Source organism: Melanostigma gelatinosum (genome assembly GCF_949748355.1).
Source record: "Melanostigma gelatinosum genome assembly, chromosome: 16".
NCBI lineage: Eukaryota > Metazoa > Chordata > Actinopteri > Perciformes > Zoarcidae > Melanostigma > Melanostigma gelatinosum.
In genome coordinates, this window is record NC_136649.1 from 17415313 (window position 1) to 17428933 (window position 13621).

Sequence of the window (13621 nt, forward strand, 5' to 3'; positions counted from 1 at the left end):
TGAACCACAAACTCTCTGCATAAATAACAGTTTCCTTAAACAGTGGGATACTATCATGTTGTGTTTGAGCAGAAAGGCGTACTTCCTCACCACAACATCAGTAATCTACCACTAGTGTTGAACCTGTTTTTACAGAATCGACTGTGTTGTGGAATATTTCTATGAAAAGTCGGGAGAAGAGTTAAAGTGTTTCTTATCAATGTCAAACGAAACAGAGTCTGGATGAACGATCAAAGTTGTAATAGTCAATTTATTTGCTTGCAAGCAAAGAGAACACAGTCCCACAGACACATCACGTCATCTGCAGGAGGTGCTCTGAATAACACAGTCAGATGCATGTCTTGCAAGCAAAGAGAGCACAGTCTCACAGACACATCGCCGTCATCTGTTAGAGGTGCTCTGACAACATAGTCAGATACATGGACCTTTATACTGCTTCCTTTGATTGGGTCACTGTGACCTCATCAAAGAGTTAAGATACAAGAAATACAGAGTCTAAATAAGCCTGTTTTACCATCACACATCACATATACATACAGAGGGTCATGCCCTTCAGCTGATGCTCATCAGCAAGTACCGTAATCTAGACCTCTGTGTGTCGCCGTCTTTGAAGACAGAAACAATGCACAGGAAAACAGATAACAAGATAACAGATAACAAGACACCTGGATGCAAAACTGATAGAATCATCTACTCAAATAGGTTTTGTGCCTGCACTTTTAAAGACTTACATTCTTCAATCCTAAAGCATAAGACGATGACATATTTTCCCATGACAACTGTCAATGCTCAAAGATGTTTTCTCATATATTGATGAGATGGGCTGGTAAGTGTGGGCCACTTTTAGCCATATTTATGCTGGTTATCGTCACCCTCCGCACACTTTAGCACCTTGTGCACATCCCTGTATGTGTGTGTGTGTGTCATGTGCCTAACTTAGTAATAAAATGGACTTGCTCTCTTCGACCTTCCTACTGTATATTCCCACGCACCGCCGGCTATTATGTTAAGTTGATCCCATGACATAAGCTGGAAGGAGGAGTTTAAAATGAGAAGTGAAGCTTATCACATGACTGAAGAGGACAGGCAGGTATTTAACTGTTGGCCGGGATCAGAGCTTTCCAACATCGCTCAAAACTGCACCCCAGATCCACCTTTGTTAGATCAGAAGCATTAATAAGCAGTAATCGCTACTTTAGTCACAGCTGGCGAGTTGTTTATGATCAGCAGTTTATACGCTACCTGCTGGGAGGGGCGAGTCAGGTAAACTGCCACGGTGTTGAGAAAGCGGATCCACAAGTAAAACAATGTTTGCTCTTCCCTCCAGTTGCTAAGTGTTACAAAAAACCTGAGACTTCAGTGGGAAGAACATGATTTCTCAGGATGAATTCTCTGAAGAGTGGATGGATGGCGTTGGGGAGGATGGAGGCAATGGTTGGTCTCCACCAAGAAAAAAGAGAACCAGTTTGGGGGAATACAGCCAGCTGTCTCTGGGAGACAGCAGCGACACCTCGGAGCCTTCAGCCCTGGACACGGCACAGCTCCTCCCACTGATGGAGACCAAGTTGTACAAGCGGCGATGGCTCATGCTATTCATCTTCAGCGCTTTCTCCATGAGCAACGCCTTGATGTGGCTGCAGTACGCCATCATCAGCAACATCTTCCTGCGCTTCTACAGCATCGGCACCCTGGCCATTGACTGGCTCTCCATGCTCTTCCTCCTCACCTACATCCCCCTCTTCCTGCCTGTCACGTGGGTGCTCAACAACCGGGGCGTCAGGGAGGTCGTGGTGATGGCAGCAGCCTTCAACTGCATAGGGGCCTGGATCAAGACGGGCACGGCCAACCCCAACATGTTTGCCGTGACCTTCTTCGGCCAGTTTGTGTGTTCGGTGGGCACTATTTACATGGGCATCCCGTCCAGACTTGCATCCTTGTGGTTTGGGGAGCAGGAGGTCTCCACCGCCTGTTCCATTGCTGTTCTTGGAACCCAGGTGTGTCTCTGTTTGCCTTTCAGGCTCACAACATCTTTAGCAGTGTGTATATGGTGTTATGAACTTCTCTCGTTGGTGTTAAGAGAACTGTTTGTGTGTGTCGGTTGCAGAGAAAAACTGAAAGAGAGTTCTATCGTCTTTGCAGTGTCTGAATAGATGGCGATGTGTTTGAAAAACAGGCAGGTAGAGGAGAATGGAGTTGGTTGTCACATTCAGATAACTTCTAGAGGGCAGTGTTCAAAAATATTGGTACAAACATGGCAACGGCTGAGCCGGTGGCTTACAGCTAACAGTGCTAACAACATCAACAGCGCTGAGTGAGCTAACAGTTATCCTGAGGGGGAACCAGAGGGTGGGCACTATGCTTCTGCGACAACCCATCTCAGATTAAAACACACAAAGAGAGAGAGAGAGAGACTTCATGTGCTAAGCATTTATCCTTTACCCTCACACTCAGAATACTAACGTTTTAAACTTGCCAGGTGATCTGAAGCTTGAGGTAAAGGAAGACTGTCATGGTTCATGTTACTTTCAACTTACAAGACCCAAACAAGTGTTTCAAAGATGATGAATAGAGAGCAGTGGACTGACACAGTTTTCATCATATTTTGAGAGATTTCCAAAGATCTTTCCTTCATTATTATTGTTTTAGCTCTAAATGATTATTTCTGTACAAGCCAACAAAGGCAGTGAATGAATACTGGACAGCTATGACAGTTCTTATGTATTGGGCTATATATGGATGCCTTGTGATCGCACCGTGACCTTTAACCCCATAAACATAGACCATCAAAAGACGTCTTACCCCCCTGATGCACTTGAACCTCTGAACATAAAATGTATTTTTTTTCAATTGATGTGTGTCCTCTCTCACATGTGTTAAACCAAACACCGCATACCGGCCATTGTCACGCATGTTCTTGCTTTGTCCCCAAGTCCAGCTCCCCGCCGCTGAAGATAAAAGGACACATTGTTGTTGATGTTTACTTGCTCACCACGACTTTATTCCTTTGGCTCCGGCCCCTAAACCTGAAGATTACAAATGTTCAGGCAGAAGTAGTTCACATATATGTGAACTACCCTTGGATGTTTAGAAATAGTTCACATTAAGAAAAAATAGGCAGGATTTCCACAAAGGCCTTTGAAGATCAAACAGATCAACAGTCTGTGTGCCAAAAGTGACTTCATAAGAGATCTTTTATTTGCACTAACTGAGAATAAGCTTGTTTTTGACAAGTTATCAAGAGTTGCTCTACTTATCCAAAATGCACATAAATGAGAAATACAGTGGCTTCTCTTTGCATCGGATGTGGGACAGTGATATGCAGCGATGACTCCCCAGTTACTTGTCCAAATCTCAAGCCAAATGACCAAAGTTTGAAATGTGTCTGTATGTTGTAGGGTTACAGGTGCACATTGACAAAGCATGGTGGCTTTAACATTCCTAAAGGACTGAAGGGTTCTGGACTTATTTCTGTGCTTGCTGTTCTCAGGATAGTTCCTCCTAAAGGAACATGTCTTGTCACTTTTCGCACCTTTTCTTCTCTTGCCTTTCTCCGAATGCAGAGGGACTGCTGAGTGTCCACTGTGGAATATCCTTGAGGCTTTAAGAAGCTGAGGAAGTCGGCACTACTCATATGTATTCACATTCGGAAAGTTTGGTGTTGCTGGACCTTGAGGTTGGGGGGTTTACGTACATGTTCCTCAAATATAAGGTTATAGCCAGCAGCTGGTTAGCTTAGCTTAGCATTAAGACAGGAAACAGGGAAACAGCCAGCCAACAAAATCCCCCATAAAACAGCGAGTTGAAGTTTTTACACTTTGTTTTTTATAGAGATTACATCATCTTTTAGAGGTGCTGATGGATGGGTTTTGTTTCATTTACAGTCTTCACGCTAAGCTAATCATCTCGTTTCCGAAAATGTCAACCTGTGTTTTAACCCCACTTTAACCCCCCTTTTATATCTTTTGAATGTAGTCATACGGTAAATAAGCATGTATTATTGATGTGTTGGGTAACCATCACTCACACAAATGCCAAGAAGTCAAATGCTAATCAAACTGTTGTTTTCAAGGCAAAGTAAAAACACATATTTGATCTTTTCTGCACGCCATTTTTCTTTACCGACTCTTTATTTCAAATTTTCCCCACCTATGTAATGACGCTTTGCCCCTTTAACAATGTGTACTGACTGTAGCTGTGTGTGTGTATGTAGCCGGCAGCTAGAGATGCAGTGTCATTTTATTTTGTGCCTCTCACCTACAGTTGGGTGTCGCCATTGGGTTCCTGCTCCCACCCATCCTTGTGCCTAATGTGGACGATGTGGAGGAGCTGGCGTACCACATCAGAATCATGTTCTACATCAGCGCCGGAGTGGCCACCTTCATCTTTATCCTCGTGGTCGTTGGTAAGATGACTATTCACATCCACAGGCTCGTAGAGGGGGTAAGAGCTGTCAGGCTCTGTGCTCACTCACGCAGAAATAGCTCGCTGCAAGTCCTTTTCAATGCCATATAACTCCCACAGTCATAGTTGTGGAAATATAAAAAGCAAAGAGGCATCTTGACATTTTGTGCTTTCCAGCATTAGGGACTGTAACAAAGCTGTTACCTGACCTCCTTTGTCCCGCAGCGACGCTAATAACATTTTTAGTTGACATTGTAATGGTATCTTTTGATGAGAACACAAGCGATCCTCAAGTTGGATTTTTTGCCACATCAGGATTCATTGTTCAAAACACAATTTCATTCATTTCTATTCAGCTTCTTATATGGCTGTTGGGCTCCTCAGGCAGCACTGCTGAAGAGCTGAGTCTCCCTGAGATGTGCTTTCTACCGAAAACTCAACAGCATCACAGTCCACTGGATGAGCAGCTGCAGTAATTGCTGTAATTGTTCACCTTTTGATGAGATGTGTTGAGACACAATGTGAAATACATGCAGGAACTCAGGGAGTCATGGACGTGTTTTAAGAAACCATCTTCCTGGTCAGCTCTGTCAAATCCTCCTTTCACCTCCATGAAGGACTAAAACTCAACGACAGTCAGGGAAACACACTGGAGCTTCACCACGGGTTGCACTTTTTTTTAATGGAGATTTTCAGCTGGCAACCTGCTAAACCCAGAAGTAAAATATGACGTGCTTTGCCTACACAGAATGTATTGTTATTATTATTTAGAGACATTGAAAATCTATAAATACAATATTTACTCCTCCCAGAAAATTTCAACCTACCATCAAAATAATAAAACTCAGTATTGTAATCGTTACTATGTTAACTATTCTTATTATTGAAAAAAACCAAAACATTTTTACAATATTTTTACAACATTACAATACAATATCACAATTATACTGATACAGCACGTATGGCTTTCACATTATTGTTACTTTATTTGCAGCAAATTGCTGTGTGGCCACTCTAATGTGATACTGAGTTAATGTATCAAGGGCTTTGTAATAATACTATATTATATCAGATCAGAGACAAAAGCCAATCCGGGGACAGGCATTACAAATCGATCTGACCCTGCAACAACAACAAACAAAAAAACATCTTCTTTTCTGGGCTTATAATAACTTTTATTTATCACATTTCAAAAGGTACAAACTGATTCATAATACAAGGCATTAACATAATATTAATACAATTAAGGTAAGACACACATTCCTATTTGCTTCCACTACTCCTCTGCCTCCGGGCTGTAACCTCCGTCATTGTTTGTCCTGTCTGATCAAAGAACAGACGATGCACTGTCACAAGCAGGTTCATGAAGGAACACACAAGTCTGTTTGTCTTCTAGTCTTTCAGGAAAAGCCAGAGATCCCTCCAACTCAGGCCCAGGCTCAGGCCAGGAACATCCCCCCCGGCGATTACTCGTACATGGCTTCTATCTCGAACCTCCTGCGCAACAAGCCCTTCATGCTCCTGGTGGTCAGCTATGGTGGGTCCCTTCCTGTTGCCTGCACTGATGTTTATCCAGGGCTGCCACTTGTGATTACTCTGTTGTTTAATCATTTGAGTCCTCATTTTAGGTTAATGTCAAGAAAACTGTGCCAAACCGTGAAAATTCCAAGAGGATGTCTTTAGATTGCTTGGGGTTTTTCTGACCAACAATCCAAAACCCAGAGATGTTTAAATCACAATGATATCAAACAGAGAAAGACAGAACTAGTAGATGCTTGGCATTTTTCCTTGCTTATGATTTGTGATTTATAAATATCAAAATAGTTGATCAGAGTTCCTTACATGACTTCAGCTAAATCTCTAAAGTACAAATGTTAGCACGTGGTAGGTTCATAGGGAGGTCACATAGAATGAAATCATGAAGATAGCAGAGGAGGAAGTCCAGGTCAGAGTCTTCACGTGACACATCTGTGTCATAATGATGTGTTGATTACGTCATTGTGACATGCAGGTCATCCCACAATGCATCTTACTTTTATCACATATCCAGACGAGGATGTTGCAATATCTCGGTGAAAGGTACAGATGTAAAAGCCTCGAAATAGATGTCGTCAGTTGGAGCTTTGTGGAAACTCACTGTCTTTATCAGCCGGTGTGCAGATATGAGGATGTGTCGTCATAACACCATGGACTTCCAGTGCACTGCTCTCGTGTAGCATTGATTTTAGGGACTTTTGAGATGCCACATTCTTTGCTCAAAGGTCACTGAAAAAGACAATGAAATAGATTGACAGTGTCAAGCATACTAGAATGTGTTAGTCTTCAAATGTGTACCCTAAACATGCCTGAACAATGGGATTTTAAGGCAATTTTGTGTTTCTGTGCTCCAGTATAAACAAACTTATATACTTTTAGCCAAGAAAGTGAAGACGTCTGGAGGCCGTAATGGGTTGACTTGATGTGTGAAGTTGTCAGCTGTGTTTTTAGGGGGGGGGGGGGCAGCATGAGGTCCCATCTGCACCCTGTTCCTTTCCCTACAGGTCTTCTCTAAATAGACAGTCGCTGATTTCTGTTTGTTGTCTGCAGGGCTGAATGTTGGCAGCTTCTATTCTATTTCTACGCTGTTGAATCGGATGATCATTGAACACTACCCTGTAAGTCCCAGTGTGTCTTTGTTTCTTTCTTTGTTCTCTATGTTCTTACCTCCTCAACCGTTTTCCCCCTACCATATACTTAGTGTCAACAAGTCCAGCATGTTGCCATTTTCTTTGACTCTGATTACTAAAATGAAAAAGCTGCCAAGGAGATGACCCTGACACAGTTAACGAGGGTTCTGTGAGTTTTTATTGCTTAGAGCTTCCTGGACGAGATAACTGCAAATGTCAAAGATGCCTTATATGGTCAATAAAACCATAAACATATGTTTTTCCTCTCAGGGTGAAGAGGTGAATGCTGGGAGAATTGGTCTGACTATTGTTGTTGCTGGCATGGCAGGTTCCCTCATATGTGGCATTTGGCTGGACAGGACCAAAACATACAAGTAAGATATTTCTACATAACAGTTTAACTATTGATCTGTTCACTTCGAAGGACAAAAAAACTGCCAAACTGATCTTAAGTCATGCTTTCGTTGAGAGGATGCCAAAACTCAGCCAAACTCCCCCTGTAGCGTTCCTTCTATCCACCGACGTTACGATACGCGTTTCCTTGAAACGACAAAATACGTCCGTTTCCAACATGCTCACTCACTGAAACTCACTGTCACTTCTGTAAGGAAGTCTTCAGTCAACAGTCACTCTCTGCTTTAAAACATGGGATTCTTGCTTGGATGTCTTTTAAATCATCCATTAACAGGGATATGACCACGTGAATTCGTGCCCACTTTCAACAAAAGTGGAATCCAGCGGAACTGAGTTTTATAAGTGAGGTCCCTCTCTGCTTATCTGAACTGACAGCCTTTACTCTGCTGCTCTTCCCTGGTCACATCTCAAGCCACCACACTAAACACGGAGAGTACTCATCATCCAATCCTAAAAGTGAAGATATCCAATGGGTATCATTGTCGTTGTCGTTTTTTTGTCTTGATTAAGCATGGCACAACTTTAACTTATTTTCCACAAAGTAACCAATTATTTGCAGCAGTTTTCCGCGTGTTAGATACTTGGTACACTGTCTTCAGGGATCTGGCACGCAAACTATTATGATGTGAAACAAATCCTCACATTCCTTACACGCAGTCAGGATGCTTAGCTGTCAAAGCAGTCAGGCCCAGATTTACATTGTTGACCCTCACACGCCTATTGTCCCATGTGGGAGAGAGCCAGAGGACTGTGTTGCATTAACAAAAATGTTTTGCAGCATTATCTTACGCGTGGTTGTACGAGAGACCGCTTCACCAGAGTAAGCCGGTTTGAGCTGACGGCCTGGCTTATGACGAAGGATTTTTAGTGACTCAGGAATACGGATTTTTTTACCATCTGGTAAAATGTATATATATATTGTAGATAAATATGTACATATATATATGTATATGTATATTTGATCATTTCTTATCTCTTATAAACTGAGGATACTTAGGCATTTGTCCTGGTTGGGTGAATCATGATTTGCATTTTACACATTAAATGCATGAGACACTTGAAAGGATGCATGTTCAATGTAGAGTAAGAGCTACTGGCTTGTGAGACTGGCCCAGTGCTCCCAGTTTAACCCTGCTGACTAAATGATTAAAATAAGTATGTGAATAGTACGTTTTCTTTCAGATGCAACATGGGATCAATAGTATATATAAAGGCCTCATATAACCACCAGTCCTTACAGGAGACACAAAACATTAACGCTTAAGTTTGGTTTCGCCTTTGGATATGAATATATTTTTAGTACAGAATTATCAGACTGTAGATGGAGGATTATCAGTACATATTTTCCCCCTAATTTTACAATCTATATGTTTGTATACATTTCATCTTTTTGTTGGATTCTGAAGTATTTCTTTGTTCTGATTCGACAGGCATGTAGCAAACGGGAGCGTTGTCACTAGATGAATTAATATAACAGTCAAATCACATTACATCACATTTCTTAGATGATTTTTCAGTTACAATAGTCTTTTAGTGTATAACACAAGCTGTGTGACCTGTGTGTGAAGGTTGGATCACATCGCCATAGCGCTCTTAAACTGTGTTTCTATCGTGTCTCCTCAGACAAACCACCTTGGCCGTTTACCTCTTCTCCCTGATTGGGATGCTGGTCTACACTTTCACCCTCAACCTTGGTCACCTGTGGGTGGTGTTTGTCACTGCTGGAGCTTTAGGGTAAGTACCCATTCAAGATGAATTACTACAAAAGGTTGTAAACATCACAGTCAATGTTTGACATGATGGTCACTTATTTCTCTTTCAGGAATAAGTGAGCAACATCTCTCTCGACTCCTTAATGTTGTCATCAAGACTTTGGATCCTGTAAAAAAAAACCCACCATGGAAGAAAAACCATAACATAACAATGAATTGACAAACATGATCACAAGTGTTTCAATTTGAACAATGCCTCATCCTACAACATGCCAATTTTATAGTGTGGAGTCAATAATGTCTGTATGTAGTTCATGTTTCTTTACTTTTCTCTCATCTGGCATGAGTGTTATTGTCAAAGCAATATTAATGCTCCTCTGATCCTGCAGTCCTCGTGCTTTGTTCCTACAATTCTTGCTATTTATGGTAAGCTGATTAAGCCCATAACTGGTTTCCATAGTGATTCCTTTGTCTGCCTTTCTTTCCTGAAACCAGGACAGGAAGTATTATTATAGAGTAATACTCGCCCTGCTTTTAGATTCGTGTTTTTCTTCTTTTCTTTGGTAGGGATGAAAACTACTGTAGACCACAGACTTTAATTTGACCTCCTCTGTCTGTCTGCAGCTTCTTCATGACAGGATATCTACCTCTGGGCTTTGAGTTCGCAGTAGAGCTCACCTATCCGGAATCAGAGGGAACCTCATCTGGACTGCTTAACTGTTCAGCTCAGGTCAGGAATATCAGCACGGTCTTTTAATGGTGAAATACATAACACCAAAAACCAGGTTGTCTTTATTCTCGGCGCAGAGAAGGTTCAATCATCACAACACACATAAGACAGGATACAAAATGTGTTGGTTTGGGGATGTGACAGTTTTTTTAACCTCATTTCAGATCTTTGGAATCATTTTCACCATCTCCCAAGGGAAGATTATTGATCGATGGGGCACTTTTGCAGGAAACATCTTCCTGTGCATCTTCCTGCTAATAGGAACAGCACTGACAGGTACGATATGAGCCTCTATTCAGCATGCCTCTCCTGTGGTCACCAGACAGAAAGACTTTCAAACCAACAGTGGACATTGAACTCATACCAGCAGCTGTGGACCCACGAGGGAACTTTAAGACGCTGTGCATTTTAGAGGTATTTTAGAATGTCTAACCCAGTTGTGTCTTTCGTAGGATAAGGTTGCTCCCTAGTGGCCGAACGAAGAATCGCCATTTATTAAAGGCATAAATGAATGAAAAGGAAGACTAAATCTTACCCATTAATGCTACATACCAAACAAAAACGTATGCTCTTTTAAAATGAACCAACTTTTAAAACTGGAGACGTGATTACATGTATTAGCTGTGCATTAACATGACAACACAATTATTACCAACACATCAGGTTGTGATATGAAACCCCTGTTATATATACACAGAAGTGAGTCACCTCTGTGGCTGAACAATTTTGAAGAAGATATCAAAGTTCTACTATTTTGCCTGATATTGCAATTGCAATGTGATTTGCGAGATTAGAGAGAAGAATGATCTTTACGTCTTTATTATCATTTTCATTGAAAAACATGTTAAAGTGATGATTGGTGTGATTGTTGCGGGGATCTGTACCAAACAAAGATGTTTTCTGAAGTGTGTAGAATATGATGTGTAGGCCAGGACATCTCTGCAGTGCGACGATATCTATTTCAAATATTATTTTGACACACATTTTGACTTTAACATATATTGTACCTCCTGCTCATCGAAAATTGCTGTAGACCACATTGCAATTTTGATCAAATTTCGATTAAATGTGCAGCCCTATTCCCCACTGATACCATTTTCTTTTCCCGCTATTTTTCTTGCCCTAGCTCTTTAATTAGTAATATTAATTCCACACAGACCATGACTTAAATAAGCAAAGTTTCTCCTTCTCCTGTATCACAGGTCTTATCAAGTCGGACCTCCGACGACAGAAGGCCAACCTTCAAAACACCGAGGTGCAGTCAGTGAGTGTAAGTACATCGGTCAGAGGTGGGATCTTCACATCCCTTTGGAGAAGGAATGTGTTGCCGCCCTGGCTCTGGGTTGAATGCACTCTGACACTGCAGGCATGCGCACGAGTGAATGCAGGGATGGCACTGCTGGAAACTTTCTCTCTAAACTCACAAAAAACATCCACTACTCTCAAATGCTGTGAACAGAAAGCACGATTCTGCTTTGTCTGACAGCTCATCGTTTTATAAATCACTGCAATAAGGCGATAAAACACACCGCAATCTGCTGTTAATAAATAAAAAAGGAGGTTTCATTTCTTGAGTTAATCTGAAAAAAAGGCATCTTTTTGGTCAATAGTTCACATGAATACTGAACATATCACAGATTCAAATTTAGTTCAACATAGAACAAAACCCAGTGGACTCCAGCTGATCACAATCATCTTCAAACTTTTAACAATGAATGCTGCTTTTAAACACAATCTTACTTCCCATTGTGTGTCTTCTGCTGCTCACCCGTTGCCTTGTTTAATTAAGACAAACTTGGGAACTCTTTTGCTGTCATAATATTCCCATTATAACAATGTGCACTTAAATAGAAAGCTACAGTAATCCAGCTCACTAATACAACTCAAATAAGATATATTGAACAGCCCACCACTAGTTTCCTTGTTTTATTAATAAGCCAGTTCTGTTAAATTGCAGCAGTGAGATGACAAAGGATGCATGCGCAACAATTGAAATAAGCCATAATAGGTGTAATTGATGGAATATATATCAAAATAAATAATGCCAAAATACTGTTATTTTACATTTAGGAAGATTTGCAGGAAAGATTCTGACTGCACACCTATTGTCTTCACTAAAGACACTAAGTGTGGCCGCTGGACTAGAGAGAAGGTAGCAGGCAGTATTAGTTTGGTGTGCAGACTTTGGTGGGGGGGGGGGGGGCAGTCTGGTGGTGGTGGTGGTGGTGGTGTGGGATGGAGGAGACAAAGGAGGATGAGGTGGCCCATCTGGGCCCCTCAGAGACTTGACACCCAAGCTATTGTTCCAGCCAACAGGCTCCGTGTCATCGGTGCAGGCCACAGCGCGCAAGGCCCACCGGCAACGGCAGTATTGCCAAAAATCCACAATCTCACTAAAACCAAAACACACACCTGCCAAGGTAGGGGCACACCCTCTGTGAAGCTTCAACACCAGTAATACACCAACACACACACAATGGATATGTGACAGTGAACAAACGTTATTTTCAATGTTACATTCAACAAAACTGTAACAAACCACATTGTGTTTCAATTTACAAACATACAGGATTTCATTTACTCTTCACAAAAGGATGACTGATATTTTGTCGATATTAGTACCACGAACACTTGAACTGCAGTACATTCTACTCCACACTCTAATTAAACAGGTTCACCTTCTGTTAGAGTGGAATAAATCTCTTTATCTCAGGATTACAGCCGCCAATAAAACTCATCTGAAAGATAAAGTTAATATTTAAGAAAAACTGAATTCCAGTCGTGGTGTTTATTGTTGTGCATAAACGTTTTTTGCTTTAACGATATCAACTTTTTAGGGGACAATTGATCATTGGATATTTGTGATAAACCGAGAGGTTCTGATGAGTATATAACAATTCATGGATCATATTGATCCATGAATGAGAATAAAGATGAGATGTTTAACATTCAACTAAGTAATCTACAGACTCATTTTGGTCGACGTAAATGTTCTGTTGTCTTTTTGAAAGGCTGTGATGATGAATTTGTGTCTTCCGATTGTACAAGATTTGAGTTTTTCCTCATTAGTTGGACGCCGTGATTGTAATTGTTTTCTGTCCTCGTCCTTTACAGGAAGCGACGGCGGATCCAGAAAGAGCCGTCTCTCCACCAGAGGTCCTGACAGAGGAGAAGTTCTAAGGAGGACAGACTCTGCCAAAGACACCATGACAGATAAGAGAAATACTGTCATGCACACGCATTAACATGCACACATGGCAACAGGAGGACAAGGAGAGTGAATCCTACTGAGCAGCCCTCTGTGAGACCCTATCAGCAGGCCTGCTGGTCATCTCACACACCGTATCGTTGATTCACACGAACATCCCAAGTGCAACTTAGCTCATCAAAGCACAAGTTAATCATGCACAAGGAACCTTAGTGGTTTTCACCCCCTTAGACAAAGTCATCTTTGTAAACATTAATTTTATCCAATGTAGGCATTTTACATGTCCTGTTAGTGCAATGCAACGGCCACTTTAGCGACTTCAACATTACTACACTCTTTAACTGAATTGTGTCCTGAGATTTTATACCGTCCCCCTCTGTTCTATGCAGCTAATGAGCAATATTTAAATTGTGAGTGTTTCCTAAGATTGTGTGTAACTGTTGTGTTCTCCCCTCATGGCCATCAGCTCAACAAGTCATATCATCTCTGC

At 41.5% G+C, this 13621-nt stretch overlaps 1 protein-coding gene across 1 annotated transcript; it reads left to right on the plus strand.

The window, feature by feature from the left end:
- Positions 1–1370: 1370 nt before the first annotated feature.
- Positions 1371–13103, plus strand: flvcr2a (FLVCR choline and putative heme transporter 2a; the record flags this gene model as incomplete). The annotated part of the gene is made up of 11 exons (XM_079286150.1): positions 1371–1994; positions 4261–4402; positions 5798–5938; positions 6988–7055; positions 7338–7441; positions 9105–9215; positions 9818–9923; positions 10088–10199; positions 11126–11193; positions 12233–12343; positions 13038–13103. The coding sequence occupies 11 exons, from the start codon at positions 1371–1373 to the stop codon at positions 13101–13103; spliced, it is 1653 nt and encodes a 550-aa protein (XP_079142276.1).
- Positions 13104–13621: the final 518 nt, after the last annotated feature.